General features: G+C 44.7%; 1 protein-coding gene across 1 annotated transcript; it reads left to right on the forward strand.

Annotated features, from left to right (window-relative positions):
• LOC122912080 (zinc finger protein 418-like) lies at positions 1–23,958 on the forward strand. Its single transcript, XM_044257404.1, has 3 exons — positions 1–209; positions 3,246–3,372; positions 19,933–23,958. The coding sequence occupies exons 1-3, from the start codon at positions 177–179 to the stop codon at positions 22,740–22,742; spliced, it is 2,970 nt and encodes a 989-aa protein (XP_044113339.1). The 5' UTR covers positions 1–176; the 3' UTR covers positions 22,743–23,958.
• Positions 23,959–26,119: the final 2,161 nt, after the last annotated feature.

Here is a 26,119-nt window from a genome sequence, read left to right on the forward strand (position 1 = left end):
TGCTGCTCTCGGGCGTGCCGGGGCGGGACCGAAGTGACGGAACTGTCAAGGCGCAGAAGTCGTTGTCCCCACGGCAGAGAGGCGGGTTCGCGGCTGGCGACACCGCCCGGACTGCCCCTCGCGGGGGCTGGGAGGGGGACCGCCGGTCCAGGTGTCCACTTCGCCCATAGAGTCCGATGGCGGCGGTCGCGCCCAGGGACCCGGCTCAGGTAAGCACTCGTCCCCCGGGCCCTCCCCAACCGAGACTCCAAAGGCCCGAGCGGGGGGCGCCTGCTCGCGGCCCTGCGGCCCAGGGCTCGGTGGGCGGGGGCGCGTGTGTGAGCGCCGGCGGGCTGCGTGCGGGAGCGGGCTCCGGGCTGAGGGGCCGGCTGGGGCGGGGGCTTCAGGGGGCCTGAGGCGGGAGGATTCTGCCCTCAGGGGACGAGGGGATGGAGACGTGAGGCGGAGACCCCTGGACTGGCGTGCGCGGTGCGGTACCTTCGCTCCTAGGGCCCTGGAGGGTCGTGAGCAGAAGAGGGACGCCGCCTGTGTTAGGGTGTTAGCGGCTTTGCAAAAGCTGCGCGAGGGAGCACAGGCTGGAATGGGGGTGAAGACGAGGCAGCCCTGAGAGTGGAGTTCTTGTCGGAGGTCGCAGAGCTGGTGGGAAGAGCATTGAGGACTGAGGCACAGAGATTAGTTAGCCCGAGGTCACTGGGTTCTAGGGCTGGGCGAGATGCAGGGGAGGCCTCGTGTCGTGGAGCCCAGCCCTGGTGTCCTCCCCTCAGTTGCAAGCTGTGAAGGATGTGAAAGCACTTAAGAACCTATACAAGTAAAAAAAAAAAAGAACCTGTACAAGTAAAGAGAGGTTGCCTCAGTCCCTCACTGGTCTTGACATCGCCAGTATGGTGTCCAGGATTGTGGTGTCTTGAGGCTCTTCCCTTCCTATTTTTCCAGCTGCTGGGTGTGGGCACCCTGAGCATACCCCAAGCCCAGGGTCCTGAGTGCAGGCCAAGGGGTATGTGCATGTGTTCCTGTTGTTGTCAGCCAATATAAAGAGGTGTGCAAATGCTTGAACCTGTTTTCATTCTCCCTGCTGGGATCAAAGAGCTGAGGGTCAAGAATCAGGTCTCTAATGTGGCTGTTGAGAATTTGGGCATCTTTTAGGTAGGTCATGAGAGGTTTGGATCAGGGGAGTGGTGGTCTTATCTAAGTCTTAATGGGGTCCATTATCCATTACGGAATGGATAACAAACTGTGGAGGTAAGGGAGAAGGCAGGGAGCCCAGGAGGAGGCAGCTGCTGTAATCCAGATTGATGAACCAGAGTGGTAGCCATGGAGGTGGGTGAAAAGTTGGACTCCCTGTGCATTTTTTTTTAAGAGGGGTGGATTTTTTGATGTTGTAGTTCAGAGGAGAGAAAGGGAAGAGTCCAGGATGACCCCAGGGATTTTGGTCCTTGAAGCTGAAGGGATGGAAGTTCCATCAACTGGGAAGGGTAATTGGTGGTAGGTTAATTTTCTCTGGGACTATGAGGAGTTTTTTTGGTCCTCTTAAGAGTCTGAGATGTTTCAGAGAATTGTGAGTGGAGATAGCAAATGCATATCTGGACTCACAGGTCTGGGTATCTTTGGAGGAGGTTTGGGTGAAGACATCCCAAAGTGGTGACTGTTATGTGGACCAGGTGGAGCTGTGGGTTGCATTTAGATTGAGGAATGTGGGTCATCATGACAATGCCTTGGCTGGTCAGCTAGAGGAGGGTGCGAGATGAGCCGTAAGTGTCTTGCTGTGCACCTGATCGTGTTGCTGATGAAGGAGGGAAGTGATCATGGTAACCATATGGGAGAGAGAGAATGGTCTGGTAGATGATCAAGGCTTCCATGGGGTGAGTGGACATGAGATGGCTGTGGAGGCAGGGGAGTAACTGAGACAAGATGACACTGAAGCCAGGCTCCTGCTTATTCACTACTGAAGTTTCACTGGAATTTTATGGTGAGCTTTGGTGGGGTCTACGGTGTTCAGTCTTTTTTTTTTTTTTTAAGATTTTATTTATTTATTTGACAGACAGAGATCATAAGTAGGCAGAGAAGCAGGCTCCCCGCTGAGCAGAGAGCCTGATGCAGGGCTCGATCCCAGGACCCTGGGATCATGACCTGAGCCGAAGGCAGAGGCTTTAACCCACTGAGCCACCCAGGCTCCCCTATGGTGTTCAGTCTTGATGGTGGATAGGTTTGGGGCAGACTTTAAAAAGTGGTGGCTATTGTGAGGACCAGGATGGAATTGTGGATCACATTTAGGAAGTGCAGTGTAGATTATAGTGGTAATGCTGTTTGCAGGTTGGAAAGACTAGGGTGCATGCTAAGAATGATGAACCCAGAGGAGGGAGAGAAGTGATGGTGCGAATGGTGAGGGAGAGAGGATGATCTGGTAGGTGGCTAAAGCTTCCATGGGATGTGCGGGTGCAAGATGGCTTCAGAGGCAAGAGAGTAATTGAAGGAAGATGAAACTGAGGGCAGGGCTCCTGCTAATTCACTACTGTATGGATTTACCAGAATTTTGTTGTGAGTTTTGATGGGGTCTGGGCGTTTTGGTCTTGGTAGATAAGATCTGGGGTAAATGTAGTCATTTGTGAGAGTCCTTACGCTGGAGGGAGACTCCAAGGACTGGGGTTTTAGGGCAGGTTGAGTGGAGGGTCGGGATTTGGGAGAGCTGACGGGACAGCACGTGCATCTCAGAAGTGGAAGTGGGCCATGGGCATTTGTAATTTGTATGTACCTCTGGCTAGTATCAAAGCAAGGATCAGAGGTACAGAGGAGCCCTTCAAAGCAGAATCCAGGGCTTTGGCCAAAGTAGAGCTATGGGAGTGCAGCTGAGGGGACTGAAGATGTGAGAGAGGTACAGTTTCCAGAACAATGTGCACAACAAGAGGAAGTGTGAGCCAAGGGCCTCACTGTGTTGAAGCTGAAGGGCAGAGCATGAGCCCGCATTTCATTGTGTCTTGGGAGTCTCAAAATAGAGACTCTGGGGGAATGGACAGTAGGGACCCTCCACGCCAGGAGGAATTTGGATGACATCTCTGTTCCCTCTGCCTGATGTCACTGAGGGCAGAACGCACAGAATAAAGAGAAGCCAAAGATAAGTTGGGCGTTAGTGGCACCTAGGCCTGGTGTTTCTGAAGCTCTGAAAGAGGGTGAGTGTGGGATACATGTGTGGTGAGATGGACTGTGGGACCTCAGGATGTTCATGGTTTCATCTGTCCCCATCATAACAGGATAGTGTGACCTTTGAGGACATTGCTGTGTACTTCTCCTGGGAGGAGTGGAGGCTTCTTGATGAGGCTCAGAGATGCCTGTACCACGATGTGATGCTGGAGAACTTTACACTTGTATCCTCACTGGGTAAGGCCCTCCCCCTCCCCAGTGGCCTGAAGTAGGCTCTGTTCCTTCCCCGCCCACCATCTCGCAGTGTCTCTCACATGTGGACCGTGGGCATTGCTTGCTTCTCAGCTTTCTGGGTAATTGCTGTGTTGATAGGGCTGGTTTATTTGCACTGCTGTCTTCTCTCCCCCACAGCCTCAACACCTGCTATACCGAACCCTCTTAGAAAGGGTTCAAGGTTAGTAGATCTTTAGTGAGCTTCATGGATTCTGCCATGCTTGGCCTTTGTTTTGGTCATTGTGCACAGATCATGTCACTTCTGTATCCTAGCATTTGTTTTTTTTTTTTTTTTTTAAAGATTTTATTTATTTATTTGACAGAGAGAGATCACAAGCAGGCAGAGAGGCAGGCAGAGAGAGAGGAAGGGGAGCAGGCCCCCTGCTGAGCAGAGAGCCTGATGCGGGACTCGATCCCAGGACCCTGAGATCATGACCTGAGCCGAAGGTAGTGGCTTAACCCACTGAGCCACCCAGGCACCCGCATTTGTTTGTTTTTAAAGTAAGCTCTGTACCCTTGGGGCTTGAACTTGTAACCCACATGTCAAGAATTGTGTGCTCTACTGACTGAGCCAGACTCTGTTTTCCAGTTTTGGATCTTTTCTCTTAGCCGACAATTCCTTGTGTCTGCTTATGTCAGCTTTGCATGCATTGTCATAGTAACTACTTACCTGAACCACAGGCTGCTTTTCAACACACTCCTGCAAGGTTTGTAGTTTAGGTGCATTTTCTCCACACACACACATCTCCAGCTTTCTGGAGATAGAAAATTATATACAAGTGCACAGGGGGAGCCTGGGTGGCTCAGTCAGTTGGGCATCCGACTCTTGGTTTCGGCTCAGGTCTGATCTCAGGGTTTTGAAATTTAAGCCCCAAGTCTGGCTCCACACACAGCATGGAGTTGGCTTGTCCCTCTTTCATCCTCCACTTGTGCTCTCTCTCTCTCAAATAATTATGTAAAATATTTTAAAATATACATATTTAAAAAATTAAGTGCACAGTGTGATGATTTGATACATGCATACATTATAATATAATTTCCACAACTGAAGTTCATTAAATATCACCACCTTGTAAAATTACATTTTTTTTTTGTAGAAATGCTTAAATTTACTCTTAGTAGATTTCACGTATACAGGATCATTAACTGCAGCCACCATGCTATAGGTTACATCTTCATAACTTTTCAATCTTATTTTTTAAATTTTTAAAATATTTATTTATTTCAGGGGTGGCTGGGTGGCTCAGTGGGTTGAGCCGCTGCCTTCGGCTCGTGATCTTGGGGTCCTGGGATCGAGTCCCGCGTCGGGCTCTCTGCTCAGCAATGATCTCTCTCTCTCTCTGTCAAATAAATAAATCTTTAAAAAAAATTTATTTATTTCAGAGAGAGCGCATGAGCGTCAGGGCGGTGGAGGGAGAAGCCGACTCCCCGCTGAGCAGGGAGCCCATTGCCGAGCTCGATCCCAGGACCTGGGGATCATGGCCTGAGCTGAAGGCAGATGCTTAACAACTGAGCCACCCAGGTGCCCCAAGAGTCGGACTCTTTTTTTTTTTTTTTTAAATTTATTTATTTGACAGAGAGAGATCACAAGCAGATGGAGAGTCAGGCAGAGAGAGAGAGAGGGAAGCAGGCTCCCCGCCGAGCAGAGAGCCCGATGTGGGACTCGATCCCAGGACCCCGAGATCATGACCTGAGCCGAAGGCAACGGCTTGAGCCACCCAGGCGCCCCAAGAGTCAGACTCTTAACTGACTGAACCCACCCAGTGTTCCTGCTTGTACTGTAGTTTACTAAGTGTGTCCCAGAGCATTACATCTAGAAAAAGAAATGTACATTTAAAAATATTTTATTGCTGGAGCACCTGGCTCAGACCGTTCCCAGATTCCTGGGATTGAGCCCCGAGTTGGGCTCTCTGCTTCGCGGAAAGCCTGCTTCTCTCTCTCCCACTCCCCCTGCTTGTGTTTCCTCTCTCACTGTGTCTCTCTTTGTCAAATAAATAAATAAAATCTTTTTAAAAAGAAATTTTTACTGCTGAAAAATGCTACCGTCATCTGAAATTCCAGGAAGTATCTTCTTTGCTCCTGAAGGGTCTTGCCTTGATATCGATAGCTGCTGACTGGTCAGGATGGCAGCCTGCAAGGTTAGGGCAGCTGTGGCAGTTGCTTAAAGCAAGACAACAGTGAAACTTGCTGTGTTGATTGACTCTCCCTTCCTAAGTGATTTCTCTCTAGCAGCTGATGCTGTTCTATGGCGTTTTACCCACAGTAGAACTTCTTTCAGAATTGTAGTCAGTCCTCTCACACCCTGTTGCTTCTTTATCAGTGAAGTTTATGTAATAGTCTAAATTCTTTGTTGTCATTTCCGCAGTCTTCATAGCATTTTCCCTAGGAGTAGTAGATTGCATCTTTTTGAATTTCCAAAAAATTTTAACTCCAGTATAAGTAGTGTTTTTTAAACATGTTTTTAAATTTTAGATTCCATCTGAATAAACTTTCCTTGCTCATCCATACAAAGCGACTTCTTATCCATTCAAAAATTTTTTTAATTATAATTTTTTAAAACTTAAATTCAATTAATTACATATAATGTATTTGTTTTAGGGGTACAGGTGTGTGATTCATCAGTCTTATATCCATTAAAATCTTATCATGAACTTGTAGCAATTCAGTCATATCATCAGGCTCCATTTTTAAAAAATTTTATTTATTTATTTGACAGAGATCACAAGTAGGCAGAGAGGCAGGCAGAGGGACAGGGGGAAGCAGGCTTCCTGCTGAGCAGAGAGCCCAATGCAGGGCTCTATCCCAGGATCCTAAGACCATGACCTGAGCCAAAGGTACAGGCTTAGCCCACTGAACCACCCAGGTGGCCCTTTTCTTTCTTTCTTTCTTTTTTTTAAGATTTTATTTATCTGGGGAGAGCGAGCAGAAAAGTGGGAGGAGGAATGGAGGGAGAGGGACAAGCAGACCCCATGCTCAGTGCAGGGCTCAATCCCAGGTCCCTGAGACCATGATCTAAGCTGAAATCAAGAGTTGGATGTTCAACCGAGTCATCAGATGCCCGCAGGCTCCACTTCCAATTCTAGTTCTCTTGCCATTTCTATCACATCTGCAGTTATTTCTCTAGGGATGTCTTGAACCCTTCCAAGTCATCCATGAGGGTTTTTACCCTCATGGTTTCCTATCTGAAAACTTCCAAAGTCCTGTGGATACTTTGACCTCTGCCACCCATGAATGGCAGCTAGAATGATGCATCCTTTCCAGGTTTCGATTTACTTTAACCAGATCCATCAGAAAAACCACTATGACACCCCTTGCCTTATACATTGTTTGTTGTTTCTTTCTTTGTCTTTTTTCATTGTTGTTAAGATTTATTTATTTGGGAGAGAGGGAGAGCACGTGTGCATGGAGGGGGTGTGGAGAGCAGAGGGAGAGGCTGAGCAGAGGGAGAGGCTATGTGTGGAGCCTGATGCAAGGCTTGTTCTCAACAAATTGTATTTCTTTCTTTCTTTCTTTTTTTAAGTTTTTATTTATTTATTTATTTTAAAGATTTTTATTTATCTATTTGACAGACAGAGATCACAAGTAGGCAGAGAGGCAGGCAGAGAGAGAGGAAGGGAAGCAGGCTCCCTGCTGAGTAGAGAGCCCAATGTGGGGCTCGATCCCAGGACCCTGGGATCGTGATCTGAGCCGAAAGCAGAGGCTTTAACCCACTGAGCCACCCAGGCACCCCTTATTTATTTATTTGACAGACAGAGATCACAAGTAGGCAGAGAGGCAGGCGGTGGGGGGGGGAGCAGGCTCCCCACCGAGCAGAGAGCCCGATGTGGGGCTCAATTCCAGGACCCTGGGATCATGACCTGAGTCACAGGCAGACGCTTTAACCCACTGAGCCACCCAGGCACCCCAACAAATTGTATTTCTTAAATAATAAGACTTGAAAGTCAAAATTGGGGTGCCTGGTTGGTGCAGTTAGTTAAGTGTCTGACTCTTGGTTTCGGCTCAGGTCATGATGTTGGGGTTGTGGGATCGAGCTCCTCTCCCTCTCCTCCAACTGCTTGTGTGTGCATGTGCACTCTCTCTCTCTCTTTCTCTCAAATAAGTAAATCTTTAATAAATCTTTAAAAAAGTCAAAATTACTCGGGTCACGTGGGCTACAGAATGGATGTTGTGTTAACAGGCATGAAAACATTAATGTTGCAAATTGCCATCAGAGTTCTCGAGTGACCAGGTGCTTTGTCAATGAGCAGTAATATTTTGAAAGAAATCTTTTTTTCTGAGCAGTCCATCTCAGCAGTGTGCTTAAAATAGTAAACCATGCAATAAACAGGGTGCTGTCCTCCAGGCAGAATAGATTCAGCCTAATTGGTAAGGGTCCTAGGATGTCCAGAATGATATAGGAACGCTGGCCCCTGCCAAGAGTGTTGGCCCGTCCTTTGAAGCCAGGCTCGACCTCTCTAGCTCTGAAAGCGCTAGATGCAGGGCGTCTTCCCATCGCAGGCTGTTTTGTCTGCCTTGGAAATCTGTGGTATGCTCTGAGCTCGATCTTCTGGATCACTCGCTGCAGCTTCTGCGTCAGCACTTTGTCCATTGTGCTGTGATGGTGTGGAGATGGCTGCTTTCCTCAGCCTCAGGACCCAGCCTCTACTGACTTTCAGCTGGTCTTCTGCGGACTCCTTACCTCTCTCAGCCTTTCTAGAAGTGGAGACAGGCCCTGCTCTGGATTAGGTTTTGGCTTAAGGGAGTGTTGGGGCTGCTTTGATCTTCTTTGCAGACCACTGGAACTTTTTTTTTTTTTTTTTTTAAGAATTATTTATTTATTTATTTGACAGAGAGAGAGGGGGAGAGAGAGAGAGAGAGCGCTCACAAGTAGGCTGAGAGGCAGGCAGAGAAAGAGGAGGAAGCAGGCTCCCCGCTGAGCAGAGGGCCCGATGCAGTGCTCTATCCCAGGACCCTGGGATCATGACCTGAGCCGGAAGCAGAGGCTTTAACCCACTGAGCCACCCAGGTGCCCCAAATAAATAAAATATTTAAAAAGAAAAACAAAAGAGAGAAGAGACACAACATTTACCTTTTTTTTTTTTTAAAAGATTTTATTTATTTGACAGACAGAGATCACAAGCAGGCAGAGAGGCAGGTAGAGAGAGAGGGGAAGGAAAGCAGGCTCCCCGCCGAGCAGAGAGCCGGATGCGAGGTTCGATCCCAGGACCCTGAGACAATGACCAGAGCCAAAGGCAGAGGCTCAACCTACTGAGCCACCCAGGCGCCCCATTTACCATTTTTTGATAATGTTAAATGTTATATGGTGTGGTTCGTGACCTCCAGAACAATTACAATAGTAATAAAGGTCTCTTCTGGAAATATTTGAAATATTGCAAGAGTTACCAAATTTTTTTTTTTTTTTTTTAAAGATTTTATTTATTTATTTGAGAGAGACAGTGAGAGAGAGCATGAGCGAGGAGAAGGTCAGAGAGTGAAGCAGACTCCCCATGGAGCTGGGAGCCTGATGTGGGACTCGATCCCGGGACTCCAGGATCACGCCCTGAGCCGAAGGCAGTCGTCCAACCAACTGCGCCACCCAGGCGTCCCAAGGGTTACCAAATTTGATACAGACATGAAGTGAGCAAATGCTTAACCCACTGAGCAACCTAGGCACCCTGGCACCATCTCCAACAGCATTTGCTCAGCTCAGGTTATGATCCCAGGGTCCTAGGATCGAGCCCTGCATCGGGCTCTTCGCTAAGCAGGAAGCCTGCTTCCCCCTCTCCCTCTGCCTGCCTCTCTGCCCGTTTGTGATCTCTCTCTGTCAAATAAATAAATAAAATCTAAAAAAAAAAAAAAAAAGATGTTGCCAATAGACTTGCTTGTTGCAGCCTTGCCACACCTTCACTTTGTAAGAAACACAGTATTTGTGAAGCATCATAAAGCAAAATTGCTGTAAAACTAAAAAATAAATAAATATGCCTATACTCATTGTGATTTTGGCTTTTTTTTTCCTTTTTTTTCCCCCTAATTATTCCAACCACAGTGTACAAGGGTTCCTTCTACCTTCATTCTCACCAACACTTGTCTCTGCTCTTTAATTTTTTTAAATTTATTTATCTGTCAGAGATCACAAGTAGGCAGAGAGACAGGCAGAGAGAGAGGGCAGAAGCAGGCTCCCCACTGAGCAGAGCCCGATGCAGGGGCTCGATCCCAGGACCCTGGGATCATGACCTGAGCCAAAGGCAGAGCTTTAACCCACTGAGCTACCCAGGTGCCCTTCTGGTCTTTTTGAAGGTAACAATCTTACCAAGTGTTAGATGATACATCAGTGTGGTTTCAGTTTGCATTTTCCTGATGAGTGGGGAAGAGCATCTTTTCATATACCTTTTAGCTATTTGTAGATTTTCTTTAATGTCTATTCGGGCTCTTTGCATATATATTAATCTGATTGGTTTTGTGTTACTGAATTATGTGAGTACCTTATATATTTTAAATGTTAACCATTATGTGGTAAAGTGCTTGCAAATATTTTCCTCCTTTATATATTGTTGATTGTGTCCTTTGCTATTACAAATTTACAAAGATTTTTAGTTTGACGCAGCTTGATTTGACTTTATGGTTTTTTTTTTTTAAGATTTTATTTATTTGACACAGAGCACAAGGAGGCCAAGAGGCAGGCAGGGAGAAAGGGGGAAGCAGGCTCCCCACCAAGCAGAGAGCCCAATGGGGCTCGATCCCAGGTCCCTGAGATCATGACCTGGACCAAAGGCAGAGGCTTAACCCACTGAGCCACCCAGGCACCCCGACTTTATGTTTATGATGTAATTTTACTTTGTTTTTGTCTTTGTTGAATGTGCTTTTTGTTTCCTATCTGAAAACTCAGTATTAAGACCAGTGTCAAGGAGTTCTTTCTCTGTTTTTTTCCCCCAAGAAGTTTCACATTTTTGTGTGTACACTGAAGTCTTTAATACATTTGAGGTAATTTTTGTGAGTGGTGTAAGGTAGGGTCCCAGTTTCTTTGTTTTGTTTGGCATGTACATGTCCAGTTTTCCCAGCACCACTTGTTTTTTATTTAAAAAAAAATTTTAAAGGGGCACCTGGGTGGCTCAGTGAGTTAAGTAAGCCGCTGCCTTCAGCTCAGGTCATGATCTCAGGGTCCTGGGATCGAGTCCCACATCGGGCTCTCTGCTCAGCAGGGAGCCTGCTTCCCTATCTCTCTCTCTCTGGCTGCCTCTCCGTCTACTTGTGATTTCTCTCTGTCAAATTAATAAATAAAATCTTTAAAAAAATTTTTTTTTAAAGATTTTATTTATTTATTTGACAGAGATCACAAGTAGGTAGAGAGGCAGGCAGAGAGAGAGGGGGAAGCAGGCTTTGCACTGAGCAGAGAGCCCGATGCAGGGCTCTATCCCAGGACCCTGAGACCATGACCCCAGCCACCCAGGTGCCCCTCCCAGCACCACTTATTGAAGAGACTGTCCTTTTTCCATGTGTGTTCTTGGCACCCTTGTCAAAGAATAGTTGAATATATATGTGTGGGTTTGTTTACTTCTGGGCTTTCTGTCTCATTTCATGAGTATGGATGTCTGTTTTTACTCCAATACCAGCGTGTTTTGTAGTACAGTTTGAAATCACGAAGTCTGGTCCCTCTAATTTTGATATTTGTGATCAAGATTTCATTGGCTATTTGAGGTCATTTGTGATGCAAATTTTAGGATTTTTGTTTGTTTGTTTCTGGTAAAAATGCCACTGGAATTTTGGTAGATACTGCATTGAGTTTTAGGTTGCTTTATGTAGTAGAAGCATTTTAATAACAATTCTTTCATCCCATAAATATGGGATATCTTTCCATTTATTTGTGTCTTCAATTTCTTTCGTTGGTAAGCCACCCAGGCGCCTTGGTTTGCTGGTACTTTGTTGAGCTTTTTTTTTTTTTTTTTAAAGGTTATTTATTTATTTATTTGACACAGAGAGATCACAAGCAGGCAGAGAGAGAGGAGGAAGCAGGTTCCCTGCTGAGCAGAGAGCCTGACGTGGGGCTTGAGACCATGACCTGAGCCGAAGGCAGCGGCTTAACCCACTGAGCCACCCAGGCGCCCCTTTGTTGAGCTTTTTTACATCTATGTTCATTAGGGATGTTGACCTGTAATTGGGTTTTCCTATAATGCCCTTCTGTGGCTTTGCTGTCCTAATATTAGCCTCGTAAAATGAGTTTGAAAATGTTTCTTCCCTTTCAGATTTTTGGAAGAGGTTGAGAGTTTAATCCTTAAAATGTGGATAGAAATTATCACTGAGTCTATCTGGTCATGACCTTTTCTTTGTTGGGAGATTTTGATTACTGATTCTATTTCTTTGTGTATTTGGATTTTCTATTACAATTCAGTGTTTGGGGTCGCCCAGGTGGCTCAGTCTGTTAAGTGTCTGCCTTTGGCTCAGGTTGTGATCCCAGGGTTCTGGGATAGAGCTCTGCATCGGGTTCCCTGCTCAGCATGGGGCCTGCTTCTCCCTCTCCCTCTGCCGCTCCCCCCTGCCTGTGCTCTCCTGCTCTGTCAAATAAATATAAATATATATATATATATATATATATATATATATATGATTGGTTGTGTTTCAGGGAATTTATTCTAGCTTATCTAATTTGTTAGTGTGTAATAGTTCATAGTATTCTTTTATGACTCTGTGTGTTTGCTATCAGTTGTAATTTCTCCTCTTTTATTTCTGAATTAATTTATTTGAGTCTTGCCTTTAAGCTAGTCTAGCTAAAGGTTTTTCAGTTTTATGTTTTCAGAAAAACAGCTCTTTTTATTTTTCTAGTTTCTGTTTTATTTCTGTTCTGATTTTTGTGTTTTCCTCTGTTTCACTGACTTTGGTCTTACTTTGTTCTTTTTCTGGTTCCTTAAGGTGTGAAGTTAGGCTGCTTATTGGAGTTCTTTATTTATCTTTTTAGTGCTCACAGTTATTTCTCTGAACTTTTCTCTTAGAACTGCTTTTTCACATTCCATATGTTTTGTTTCCACTTTTGTTTTTCTCAACATATTTTTTTATTTTGCTTTTGATTTTTCCTTTGGCCAGTTGATTGGATAGGCATGTGTTGCTTAATGCCCACATATTTGAATTATTAAGCTTCCTCATGATTTTTTTTTTCCAAGATTTTATTTAAAAAAAAAAAAAAAGAAATCTTGGGGCGCCTGGCAGTGGGTTAAAGCCTCTGCCTTTGGCTCAGGTCATGATCCCAGGTTCCAGGGATCGAGCCCAGCATTGGGCTCTCTGTGTGGCTTCCCCCCTCCCCTCTGCCTGCCTCTCTGCCTACTTATGATTCTGTCTGTCAAATGAATAAATAAAATCTTTTTTTAAAAAAAGGAAATCTTATATTCTAAGTAGTCTCCACACCCATTGAGGGGGTCGAACTCACAGCCCTGAGACAAAGAGTCACAGGCTCCACTGACTAAGCTTGTCAGGTACCCCCTCCTATGTTACCAATTTCTGGTTTTATGCATTGTGTTAGGAAAAGGTTCTTGATAGAATTTCAATCTTCTGAAATTTGTTAAGTTTTGTTTCACATAACATATGATTTACCCCAGAGAATATTCTTTTTTTTTTTTTAAGATTTTATTTATTTATTTGACAGAGAAAGATTACAAGTAGGCAGAGAGGCAGGCAGTGAGAGAGAGGAGGAAGCAGGCTCCCTGCCAAGCAGAGAGCCCAATGCAGGACTCGATCCCAGGACCCTGAGATCATGACCCGAGCCGAAGGCAGCGGCTTAACCCACTGAGCCACCCAGGCGCCCCATACCCCAGAGAACATTCTGTGTGCTCTTGAGAATGTATATGCTGCTATAGTAGGATGGAATGTTCTATATATGTCTGTTTGATCCATTTGGACCAGAATGTTCAATTCAGATATATCCTTGGTTAATATCTTCTGTCTGGATATCTACCCATTGTTGAAAGGGGGATATTGATAGTAATATTCTGTTGCTGTCTTTTCTGCCTTCAGAGCTAGTTGAGTTTGCTTAATACTTAGATGCTCTGATGTGTGATGCATACATACCTACAATTTTTACATCTTCTTGGTGAATTAATTCATTTATCATTATATAATGACCTTTTTTGTCTCTTATGATGGTTGTTAACTTAAAGTCTGTTGTATCACCTATAAGTATAGCTACCCATATTCTGTTTTGTTTTCCATTTGTCTGGAGTATCTTTTTCAGTTCCTTCAATTTAAACCTTTTGTTTTGTTTTGAATTCAGCCATTGGATCTCTTCTGCCCTCTTGTTAATTATTGTCTGAGTGTTTTGTAGCACCTTTCTTTCTCTCTTGCAGTCTTCCCTTGTGATCTGAGGATTTCCCATGGTTTTATTCATTCATTTTTTTTTTTTAAGATTTTATTTATTATTTGACAGAGAGCGATCACAAGTAGGCAGAGAGGCAGGCAGAGAGAGAGAGAGGAGGAAGCAGGCTTCCTGCTGAGCAGAGAGCCCGATGCAGGACTGGATCCCAGGACCCTGGGATCATGACCAGAGCCGAAGGCAGTGGCTTAACCCACTGAGCCACCCAGGCGCCCTTGCATTCATTTGTTTATCTCTCGTTTCTACTGTGGTTTTTGCTTTGTGCTTACCATGAGGCTTATTTAAAGCATCTTAAAACATTCTCTTTGAAGCTGATAACTTCTATTGCATACAGATCTCTTTTACTCACCTCCTTTACATTTTATGTTTCTAAATGTCACCATTTACATCTTTTTTTTTTTTAAAGATTTTATTTATTTTTTTGAGAGAGAGCACAAACAGCGGGGAGGGGCAGAGGGAAAAGCAGACTCCCTGCTGATCAGTTGAGTCTAAGGGGAGGTTGGGGGGGTTCAACCTCAGGACTCTGAGACCAAAGACAGATGGTTAATCGACTGTACCACCCAGGCACCCCACATCTTTTTTATTTTGTAACCATTCACAGATTATTGTAGATAGTTATTTTTAATACCCTCATCTTTCGTCCTCCATACTGATGTTGAGTGATTAACACACTGTTGAAGTATTTCAGTACAGTAGTGCCCTGTTATCCATGGGGGAATATGTTCCAAGAATCCTAGGGGATGTCTGAAACTTGAGATAGTACCGAAACCTATACATGCTATGTTTTCTCATATATATATATATATACACACACACACGCACACACACACACACACCTATGATAAAGTTTAATTTATTAATTGGGTACAGTAAGAGATAAACAATAATAAATAATAATAAAATATAATAATATCAATAATATAATAAAGTTATGTAAATGTGTTCTGTTTCTCTCAAAATATCTTATTATACCATACTCAGTCTTTCTGAGATGAAGTGAGGTGAGTGATGTGGGCTTTGTGACTTAGCATTAGACCACTTCTGACCTTCTGACAATATGTTACAACGAAGTAGGATTCTTTGTTTTTGGACCATAGTTGACTTTTCATAGTTGAAACCATGGAAAGTGAAATGAATAAGGACGGACTCCTATATTTTGAATATGACTGTGTAATTGCATTTATCAGTATGTTCTATATTTCCATGTTACTAATTAGCATACTTTCATTTTAGTTTGAAGAATTGTGTTTAGCATCTTCTGTAGGGTAGGCCAAGTGGTGATGAACTCCCTCAGCTTCTGTTTGGGAAAATTTTTCTCCTTCATTTTTGAAAGACAGCTTTGCTGGTAAAGTAATTTTGGTTTGCAGTTTCTTTCTTGCAGCATTTATTTATTTTTTTTTAATTTTTTTTATTTTTTTTTTCTTGCAGCATTTAGAACACATCATCGCACTTTCTCTTAGTAGGCAGTGTTACAGTGGAGAAGACTGCTCATATCCTTATGAGGGGGAGGGGAGTTCCCCTGTATGAGTTTTTCTCACAGCTTTCAAATTCTCTTTGTCATTACATTTTGACTTTAATCATATAGTTGACCTTTGAACAACAAGAGCATTAGGGGTACCATGCAGCCAAAAAACCGTATATAGCTTTTGACTATCCCCAAAACTTAGCTACTAATATCCTATTCTCCACCAAAGCCTTGCTAGTAACATAAAGTCAGTTAACCCATGTTTTGTATGTTATATTTATGCTATATATTTTTTAAAAGATTTTTATTTATTTATTTGACAGACAGAGATCACAAATAGGCAAAGAGGCAGGTGCACAGAGAGAGGAGATATGCTATATTCTTATATTAAAGTAAGCGAGGGAAGAGAAAGTGTTAAAATCATAAGGAAGAGTAAATGTGTTTATAGTATTTTACTGTATTTATTGGAAAAAGTCTGTTTATGAATGAATCTGCATATTTCAAACCCTTGTTGTTCAAAAGAGTCAACTGTAATTTGTTTTGGTGAAGTCCTCTTTGGTTGGAATCTTTTTGGGGACTTACAAGCATCATGTACCCAGATGTCCATGTCTTTCCCCAGATCTGGGAAGTTTCATCCATTATTTTTTAATCCATTATTGTTTAATTTTTTTTTTTGTTTACTTGAGAGAGAGAGTGAGAGAGAGGGTATGAGAGGGGAGAGGGTCAGAGGGATCAGCAGACTCCCTGCTGAGCGGGGTGCCTGATGCTGGACTTGATCCTGGGACTTCAGGATTATGACCTGAGCCAAAGGCAGTCGCTTAACCAACTGAGCCACTCAGGCGCCCCAGTCCGTTATTGTTTACTTTTTTTTTTTTTTTTTTTTTTTTTATTTGAGAGAGAGAGACAGTGAGAGAGAGCATGAGCGAGGAGAAGGTCAGAGAGCGAAGCAGACTCCCCATGGAGCTGGGAGCCTGATGTGGGACTCGATCCCGGGACTCCAGGATCACGCCCTGAGCCGAAGGCAGTCGTCCAACCAACTGAGCCACCCAGGCGTCCCCGTTATTGTTTAAATAAGACTTCTGTCCCTGCCTGTCTTCTTCAGGGTCCTCGTAATGCATATAGTATTCTGTTTTCATGATGTCCTGTAATCCACATAGACTTTCTTTATTCACTCTTTTTAGTTATCTTTTTTCTAATTTGACTGATTTCAAAAGACATATCTTCTGGGGCACTTAGGTGGCTCAGTCGGTTAATTGTCTGCTCAGGTAACAATCCCCGGCTCCTGGGATGGAGCCGCCCATCAGGCTCCCTCCTCAGTGGTGGAGAGCCTGCTTCTCCCTTTCCCTCTGCCCCTCCCCCTGCTTGTGCTTTCTCCCTGTCTTTCTCTCTCTCAAATAAATAAAATCTTTTTTTTAAATGTGCAGAGCACTATTAAAAAAGGTGGGGGGAGCGCCTGGGTGCCTCAGTGGGTTAAGCCTCTGCCTTCAGCTCAGGTCATGATCCCAGGGTCCTGGGATTGAGCCCCGCATAGGGCTCTCTGCTCTGCAGGGAGCCTGCTTCCCCCCCACCCTGCCCCTCCCCACCCCCTGCCTCTCTGCCTACTTGTGATCTCTGTCAAATAAATAAATAAAATCTTTAAAAAAAAAAAAAACCTATCTTCAGTTTCCGACTCAGATTTTGATTGATCAAGCTGGCTGCTGATGCTCTCTATTGCATTTTTCATCTTCCTTTCCTTTCCCTTTCCCTTCCTTTCTTCCTTCCTTCATTCATTCATTCAAGTTGGGGAGGGAGAGGGAGAGGATCTCAGGCAAACTCCATGCTAAGTGCAGAGCCTGACACGGGTCTCAATCTTACAATGCTGACATAGGACTGTAGCCAAGATCAAGAGTCAAAACACTTAACTGGCTGAGCCACCCAGGCGCCCCTGCATTTTTCTTTTCATTCATCATATTCTTTAGCATAACGTTTGTCCAGTATAATTAACATACAGTGTTCTGATTATTTCAGGTGTACAGTATAGTATACCATGATTTATTTGGTCCTTTTTTATATTTTCTTATCTATCTGTTGAAAAATCTCATATTGTTTATAATTGTTTTCCTTATTTCATTGAATTGCCTGTTTTTTCTTGCAGCTCATTGTGCTCCTTTATTTTTTATTTTTATTTTTTTAAAAGATTTTATTATTTATTTGACAGAGAGAGATCACAAATAGGCAGAGAGGCAGGCAAAGAGAGAGAGAGAGGAGGAAGCAGGCTCCCTGCTGAGCAGAGAGCCCAATGTGGGACTCGATCCCAGGACCCTGAGATCATGACCTGAGCCGAAGGCAGCGGCTTAACCCACTGATCCACCCAGGCGCCCCATTGTGCTCCTTTAAAGTATTTATTTTGAAGTCTTTGACAGTTCCTAGATCTCCATTTTTTTGGGGTGACTGATCAGGAACCGTGTTCCTTTGGGGTGTCCTGTTTCCTTTATTTTTTTGTTTTTTGTAGCCTTGCATTGATGTCTGTACATTTCATGGAATAATCCCTTTTTCCAGACTTGACATAAAGGTTTTGGTGGGGAAGATCTTTACCCATGTGTGGTTGTGAGTGCACCAGCTTGGTGGGGTGTGGCAGTTCCAACTACAGCCTGGTCAGGAGGCTTAGTGTCTGTGCAGCTCTGTTACCTGAGATCAGTGTCATCAAACACTATAGGAGTCCTCAGTAGCCGAGGCTTTGCGTGTCCACAGTAGTAGAGAATGCTACTGGAACCTTCTGATCTCTTTCTCCCACAGGATTGTTTTGGCTGTGGCGTTCTCTTGATGCCAAGTCCCACTCTTGAGTGTGTGTGTGTGGTGGTGGTAGCATTGGTGTCTTATGTGCAGGCACCTGTGGAGTGTGTACATGTCTGGGTTCTGAGAATGTGAATAGACATGAAACGATAGCAGTTCTAGGGTCGATTTTGGAATAGCGTGCAACAGCGTTGACTTGCTGTGTGAGATGCAGTTGTACTCTGAGCATTGATGGTGCCTGTGATTGGAGCATGGGTTCCTTTGGTGTCTCTGGGATCAAAGAATCAGACTAGCCCACAAGGGCCATGGCTATCATGCCTGAGACCCGGGCACTCAGGTGACAGCCATGGAGTCAGGTTATGGAATATAGGCAACCACAGAGCAGTTGCGGGCTGGAGTCCAGGGTATTGGTGGGGTTGGTGTGAGTGGCAGCTCTGGTCATGGAATGGAGAGACAGCTCCTTTTTTGGTGGAGGGGACAACTCAGTATATTATTCTGTGGTAAGTCCCCATGGTGATAGCTATTGATTACCTTAGTGCAAAAGCTGCTGGGGTCTTCTGCAGAGCAGACCGGTGGGGTCCATGCCTGCAAACACTTGGACCCTCTGATGAGTAATCTGTGATGTTCTGCTGCTGTAGCAGGACTTGTTGGCGTTCTCCGCAGCAGAGGTTGCTGAGGTCCCCTGCAGAGTAGGGGAATGCAGTGGCATCAGCCCTTTGGCTGACACAGCCCCACTCTTTTTATCTGCCTACAGCCAGCTGTCTTCACTAAGCCAGTGACCCCAGTGATCCTTTCTGTGTCATTGTTCTTTCTGTGTTCTCCATCATGTCACTGTAGTATCTTTTTTTTTCCTAATGATTTTATCCATTTATTTGAGAGACAGAGAGCATACACACAAGCAGGGGAGTGACAGAAGGAGAGTGAGAAGCAGGTTCTGCACTGAGCAGGGAGCCCGATGTGAGGCTCAGTCCTAGGACCTTGGGATCATGACCTGAGCCAAAGGCAGATCTTAACCAACTGAGCCACCCAGGCACCCCTGTGTTGCTGTAGCACCCTGATTTAAGCCTGCCAAGGGCAAAGGCTGGTTTCCTCTGCTATTATACTGATATCACTCACCTTGCCGTCTTTTGTGCTGAATAGCCCGGGACAGTGCTGGCTATTCGTTTGTCCTCTTTCTCCCTTGGGACTTGTATTGTCCATGTCCCATGTAGTTTCTCAAGGCTTACAGGAAAGAATCCTTTGTGTATCACAGGATGGGCAGGACTCCAGACATGGCAGAGTGGACTCAGAATGGCGTGGTCCTGGTCAGTGGCTGGAGAGTGTGTCCACATCACACCAGGTCCCTCATGGTGAACCTGTCTTTATTCACCCATATTTTCATGGCTATTTCCAGTGACCATGCTTCATTTCTACCTTTTCGTCTCCATTTTGATATTTTGCCAATTTGTCTGTTCTTCTCTCATTATTTCTACTGTGACTTCCAGCACAGGGATAATCTCTACCTCTCTGGACTCCACATCTCTCCCATTTCTCTCATGTTCATGTATTCCAGCATTGGCCGTGAGATGTTCACGTACCCTAAATTGACGTTGAACAGCAGGTAATCTGTTGCAGTTGGATTGTAATGTGCTTGGAGGCATGCTTTTACCCAGCCTCACATCAACAGTAGCAAAGGTCCCACCAAAGACTTGGCAGAGAAATGAGTTGTAGTCCTTGCCTCTCTTTCTTGTCTCATACCCTGTCTTTGTATCCTTCTCCTGGTGAGGTCTCCACCATTCTGTGACCTTAGGGCCCAAATAATGGACAGGGACTGCTCCTACAACTGAATGTCAACTGCTGTGTCTGGAAAAGCATGGCATACACTCCTGCCTAGATAAGATGGATGCCTGTGTGTGATGGGCTCACCCCCTCACTACAGGCAGCACGTATTTCACCAGCGTTTCTCTGCCTTCAGGTTGCTGCTGTGGAGCAGAGAATGAGGAGGCCCCCTTTGCACAGAGCGCTTCTGTAGGCGTTTCACAGACTTGGACTCTCAGGGCTCCTCTGTCTTCCCGGAAGACCCACCCCTGTGAGATGTGCGGTCCCGTCTTGAGAGACATTTTCCACTTGGCTGAGCTCCAGAGGAAAGAAAACAGCCAGAAACGGTTGAGGTGTGGGGCCTGCGGGAAACGATTTTCTTTCAGTGTGAGGTTGGAGCAGCAGCAGCAGCAGGAGCAGCCCGCGGGAGCAAAACCATTCAGAAGCCGTGTGGACAGGGCCTCTGCTGTCAAGAGCTGGGGATCCGGTGGTTTGGGAAAGCCCTTTACCTGTGGAGAGGTTGTGAAGGACTTGCTGTCTGGCTCGGGGCATCTGGGGCAAGAGGCCACTTGTACTGGGGAGAAGCCAAAGGAAATCACCCAGTGCAGGGCAACATTACAAAGCCGAAAAAGTCATCACACCTGGGGAGAATGCAAGAATGCCTTCGGTCCCAAACACGCACTTGTTCAGGACCACTGTTTTGTGTGCAGTGAATGTGGGAAAACATTCAGGTACAAATCTTCGTTTGCCATACACCAGAGATACCATACTGGAAAAAGACTTCATGAGTTTGGTGAATGCGGAAAATCCCTTAGGCAGAGCTCTTCCCTCATACAACATGGAAAGACTCACACTGGGTCCAGGCAGTACAAGTGCAGCAAATGTGGGAAGTCCTTAAGCCACAGATCTGCCCTCATTCAACCCCAGAGATGGCACAGTGGAGAAAACAGTTATGTGTGCAGTGAATGTGCAGAATCTTTTAACCGTGGCTCCGTGTTGATACCATGTAGAGTTCAAACTGGAGAAAGGCCTTTTAAGTGTAGTGACTGTGCAAAATCTTTTACTTCTGTCTCTGCCCTCAGTTATCATCAGAGATCTCACACAGGAGAAAGGCCTTATGAATGCAGTGAATGTGGGAAATCTTTTATCTCTAGGTCTGATCTCCGTTATCATCAGAGAGTTCATTCTGGTGAAAGGCCTTACGAGTGCAGTGAATGTGGGAAATCTTTTATCACTCGTACTGCTCTCCGTTATCATCACAGAGTTCACACTGGAGAAAGGCCTTATGAGTGCAGTGAGTGTGGCAAGTCCTTTACCCGAAGAAATAACCTCATTATACATCTAAGAGTTCACTCTGGTGAAAGACCTTATGAGTGTAGTGAATGTGGGAAATCTTTTACCTTTAGCTCTAGCCTGCGTTACCACCACAGAGTTCACACTGGAGAAAGACCTTATGAGTGTAGTGAATGTAGGAAATCGTTTAACAATAGGTGGACGCTCATTCGACACCGGAGAATTCACACAGGAGAAAAGCCTTACGTGTGCAGTAAATGTGGGAAGTCTTTTACCTGTAGCTCCACTCTCCAGTATCATCATCGAGGTCACCTTGGAGAAAGACCTTATGAGTGCAGTGAATGTGGGAGGTCTTTTACCACTAGCTCTGCCCTCCGTTATCACCAGAGAGTTCACACTGGAGAAAGGCCTTATGAGTGCAATGAATGTGGGAAATCCTTTATTTCTAGGTCTGACCTCCATTACCACCATAGAGTTCATTCTGGAGAAAGGCCTTATGAGTGTAGTGAATGTGGGAAATCCTTTATCCGAAGAAATAACCTCATTTTACATCAGAGAGTTCACACAGGAGAAAGGCCTTACAAATGTGGTGAATGTGGGAAATCTTTTAACAATAGATGGACACTCATTCAACACCAGAGAGTTCACACAGGAGAAAAACCATATGTGTGCAGTGAGTGTGGCAAGTCTTTTACCTGTAGCTCCACACTCTGTTACCATCAAAGAGTTCATGAAGGTAAAAGACCTTATGAGTGCAATGAATGTGGGAAATCTTTTACCTCCAGTTCCACTCTCCGTTATCATCAGAGAGTTCACACAGGAGAAAGGCCTTACAAGTGCACTGAGTGTGGGAAATCTTTTACCTTTAGTGCCAGCCTTCGTTATCATCACAGAGTTCACAGTGGAGAAAGGCCTTATGAGTGCACTGAATGTGGGAAATCCTTTAAGGATAGATCACAATTCAATAAACACCGGAGAACTCACACGGGAGAAAGGCCTTATGAGTGCAGTGAATGTGGGAAGACATTTAGCCAAAAATCTTCCCTGTCAATACACCAGAGAATTCATAATAGTGAACGGTCTTATGAGTGTAGTGCTTGTGGGAAATCTTTCACATCTATATCTGGCCTTGGTTATCATCATAGAGTTCATAGGGGAGAAAAGCCTTATCAGTGCAGTGAATGTGGGAAATCTTTTACCAATAGCTCAATACTCATTCGACACCAGAGGGTTCACACAGGAGAAAGACCTTATGTGTGCAGTGAATGTGGAAAATCTTTTACCAGTAGTGCTACCCTCTCTTACCATCAGAGAGTTCATGCAGGTAAAAGGCCTTATGAGTGCAGTGAATGTGGGAAGTCATTTACCTCCAGTTCCACCCTTCGTTATCATCAGAGAGTTCATGCAGGAGATAGGCCTTACGGGTGTGGTGAATGTGGGAAATCTTTTATCTCTAGCTCCAAACTACGCTATCATCAGAGAGTTCACACTGGAGAAAGGCCTTATGAGTGCAGTGAGTGTGGGAAATCCTTCAGGGATAGTTCCCAATTCAGTCAACACCGGAGAGGTCATACTGGAGAAAGGCCTTATGAGTGCAGTGAATGTGGGAAGTTTTTTACACGGAAATCTACCCTCTCTCAACATCAAAGAGTTCACACTAGGGAAAGACCTTAGGTTTCAGGGAAGGTGTAATTTCCTATTCACTCTAACAACACTGCAGGGAACTCTGAGGAGCCATCTGTCTGCCTTGAGTCTCAGACAGCTGAACGTGGACAGTGGGATAATCCATGTAAGTTTCCATAAGGTAGTAGGAAGCTTGTGTAAATATGTTGCACTTTCTAAACTGTCCAGGGCTCTTTCTAGATTTAGCTCACTGCTAGATTTTGTGACCAAAGCCTTTTCATCTCTCCTGGCTGGCAGGTGCACAGGGTGCACCAGTCACCTCCGCAGTGTATTCAGGGAAGGTGACCTTTGTTCTCTCGTGAATTGAAACAAATTAGGAGTGACCTGAGCCCTTAGGGTCAGTTTCCCCATCTCCTTAACTACCTTGGGCATGGACCTGAATCACTGATGACCCAGGGAATAGGAGTTTGGCTGGCAGCTTACAGAGAATGACTATCTTTTTCAGGGACATGTTAGTTTCATGTGACATTTGCAATGAGCTTTTTCCAGCTTCCAAGTCCCAAATGTTAACTGTCTGCTGCACGTTGCTTTGGCCTATGTGATGATCAAGGCCTTATTCTTTAAGTCGTCTTTAATCTTGGATATTCTCCTTACTCTGTGCGGTAGTTTATATATGGATTTGGGCTCAACAAGCTTTGCTGGGTGAACTTTTTAGAGTCTCAAATTGTCCATGCTTGAGGAGGATGGCAGAAAATAGCTTGCCAGTTTGGCCAAATTTGCATTGCTGCTTCACCACCTCTGAAAAACTGCAGGGCTTTCTAGTTTTCATTTGTGATCTGGATACTTTGTATTTCAGGAGGGGGCAGGTATGAGACCCTCAGATGCTTCTGAAAGGAGCATGAATTTTTTTCACTTGCTGAAAGGAGGTATCACAGGGGATGTCAGCACTGTTGGGGGCTTATTAACCCTGGCTTTACAAGCAGCCATGTGTCCTGATGTCTACAACCTATTGGGCTGAGGTCACTGGTTGAAAGACCACAGTGGGCTGGAGAAACCATATTTGGTACAGAAACACTGGCTTAAAAGGAAGCAGAGACTGCAGCCAACTGGATGGAATGTGCCTCTTCTAAAAATGCATCCGGATGAGTTTCTGTGACAGTGACTGTAGGATCAGTGTGTACACAAATCTCAGGACCTCCAGACGTATTTATCTTGTGCAGGTAAAGTCACTGTCAGAAAAAAATAAAAAATAAAGTAATCAAAAGGTTCTTTGGTTTCCTGTCAGTGATGTTTATGTTTGCCTCAAAGCCACTACCACAGAGGCGGGGGAAAAAAAGATAAAGGAGGATCTGAATACCTGGGATCTGGCACTTGTGACCAGGAAGCATTCCTGAACTTGTATGTAAATACTCTTCGTTGTTCTCTACATTTGCTGCCACTGACATAATACCCCCATAGGCATGAGAAAGAGATGGAGTCAGTGTGGGGTTGCCAAACCTATTTTCCAAAAAGAGTAGGACACAGACATTCTGTCTTGAGCCATTTTTAAAGCTTTATTGGGGTGTAGCTTATATATACTAAACTACATATATTTACAATATAATTTGCTAAGTTTTGACATAGTTATGAATTTCTGAAACCATAACCCTGATAATGAACGTGTCTGTCACATTATGTTTATCTCATGTCTTTTTATAATCTCCCCTCCCCCTACTGGTAAACCAGTAAAGCACTGGTTTACTTTCTCTTACAATGATGGATGGGTACCTTTGAAGTTTTTGAATGTTTGGAGTTGAGTATTTGTTGTTTTTATGTGTCACAATTACTTTGAGATTCATCCGTGATACTACAAGTAGTGGGTTTTTTGTTTTTTTGCTAAGTAATATTTTTACATATGCCAGTTTATCCATTTATCTGTTTTTTCTAAATTTTGACTATTGAGTATAAAACTAGTTTAACATGTTTTATGTGAATGTATGTTTCTTTGAACTTCTGTTGGTAACATGACATCTGGGTCACAGGGTAGGTAAATGTTTTACTTTGGATCACACCTTTTGCATCTTCCCAGCAGGTATGAGAGTTCCATTTCTTCCACATTCTGAATATGTGGTTTAGCCAATCATTTTAATTTTAGCCTTTTTAATAAGTTTTTAGTGTTCTCTCATTTTAGTTGTATTTCTGTAAGGATTAACGATGGGCATTTTTCCCAATGCTCATTTGCTGTTTGCATCTTTGGTAAAATGCCTGCACACATCTTTTTCTTATTCTTTGAGCTTTGGCTATTTTCCTTTTACAGGACAGTGAAACAAGTGTGTGTGTGCTCACATGCACTGAACAGCTGTACCCTTTTAAATTTTTTTTGCATTATTAACATGTTCTCCATCACATTTTTTTAAAAGATTTTATTTATTTATTTGACAGAGATCACAAGTAGGCAGAGAGGCAGGCAGAGAGAGAGGAGGAAGCAGGCTCCCTGCTGAGCAGAGAGCCCGATGCGGAACTCGATCCCAGGACCCCGAGATCATGACCTGAGCTGAAGGCAGCGGCTTAACCCACTGAGCCACCCAGGTGCCCCACATTTTTTTTTTTTTTAAGATTTTATTTGAGAGAGAACAGGTAGTGGGGAGGGGCAGAGGGAGAGGGAGAGAAGCAGACTCCCTCCTGAGCAGGAAGCCCAGAATGGGGCTTGATCCAGGACTCGATCATGACCTGAGCTGAAGGCAGACATATAACTGAGCAACCCACCCCATCACATTCTTTTGTTTTTTTTTATTTTTTAAAAAATATTTTATTTATTTATTTGTCAGAGAGAGAGCGAGTGAGAGCAAGCACAGGCAGACAGAGTGGCAAGCAGAGTCAGAGGGAAAAGCAGGCTCCCTGCGGAGCAAGGAGCCCGATGTAGGACTCCATCCCAGGATGCTGGGATCATGACCTGAGCTGAAGGCAGCTGCTTAACCAACGGAGCCACCCAGGCATCCCCCCATCACATTCTTTTAAAAGATTTTATTTATTTATTTGCGGGAGAGCACGAGTTGGGGGGTGGGGTGGGGGGAGGCAGAGAGAGAGGGAGAAGCAGACTCCCGGCTGAGCAGGGAGCCCGACTCAAGGCTCAACCCTAGGATTGTGACCCCAGCCAAAGGCAGACACTGAACTGCCCAGGCACCCCTCTCCATCACATTCTCCTGAAGTCCAGTTGTTGAAGAATACAATAAAACCTTGCTTTGTAGTGGTTACTCATTTCCCTGGGTTATCACCACTGGGGTTGGTGGGCTGGAACAGATGGGGGAAAAGGTTGCATCAGAACGGGGCTGGGCTTTTACTTTGAGTCCCAAAGCCTGGCTGGGGGGTGATGTAGACTTCCCCAAGTCCTGGTCCTTTGTGTCTAAGTTTAGTTCCCAGACTCCTGGCCAATGTAAGGACCCACAGGC

This window comes from Neovison vison, chromosome 7, assembly GCF_020171115.1.
Source record: "Neovison vison isolate M4711 chromosome 7, ASM_NN_V1, whole genome shotgun sequence".
Taxonomy (NCBI): Eukaryota; Metazoa; Chordata; class Mammalia; order Carnivora; family Mustelidae; genus Neogale; species Neogale vison.

What these genes read in the sequence shown, in the direction of transcription:
- LOC122912080 (XM_044257404.1), top strand. Translation starts at nt 177, where the DNA reads ATGGCGGCGGTCGCGCCCAGGGACCCGGCTCAG. An exon ending in CGCCCAGGGACCCGGCTCAG is followed by an intron (nt 210 to 3,245) that starts GTAAGCACTCGT and finishes CCATCATAACAG; the next exon opens with GATAGTGTGACCTTTGAGGA. An exon ending in TACACTTGTATCCTCACTGG is followed by an intron (nt 3,373 to 19,932) that starts GTAAGGCCCTCC and finishes CTCTGCCTTCAG; the next exon opens with GTTGCTGCTGTGGAGCAGAG.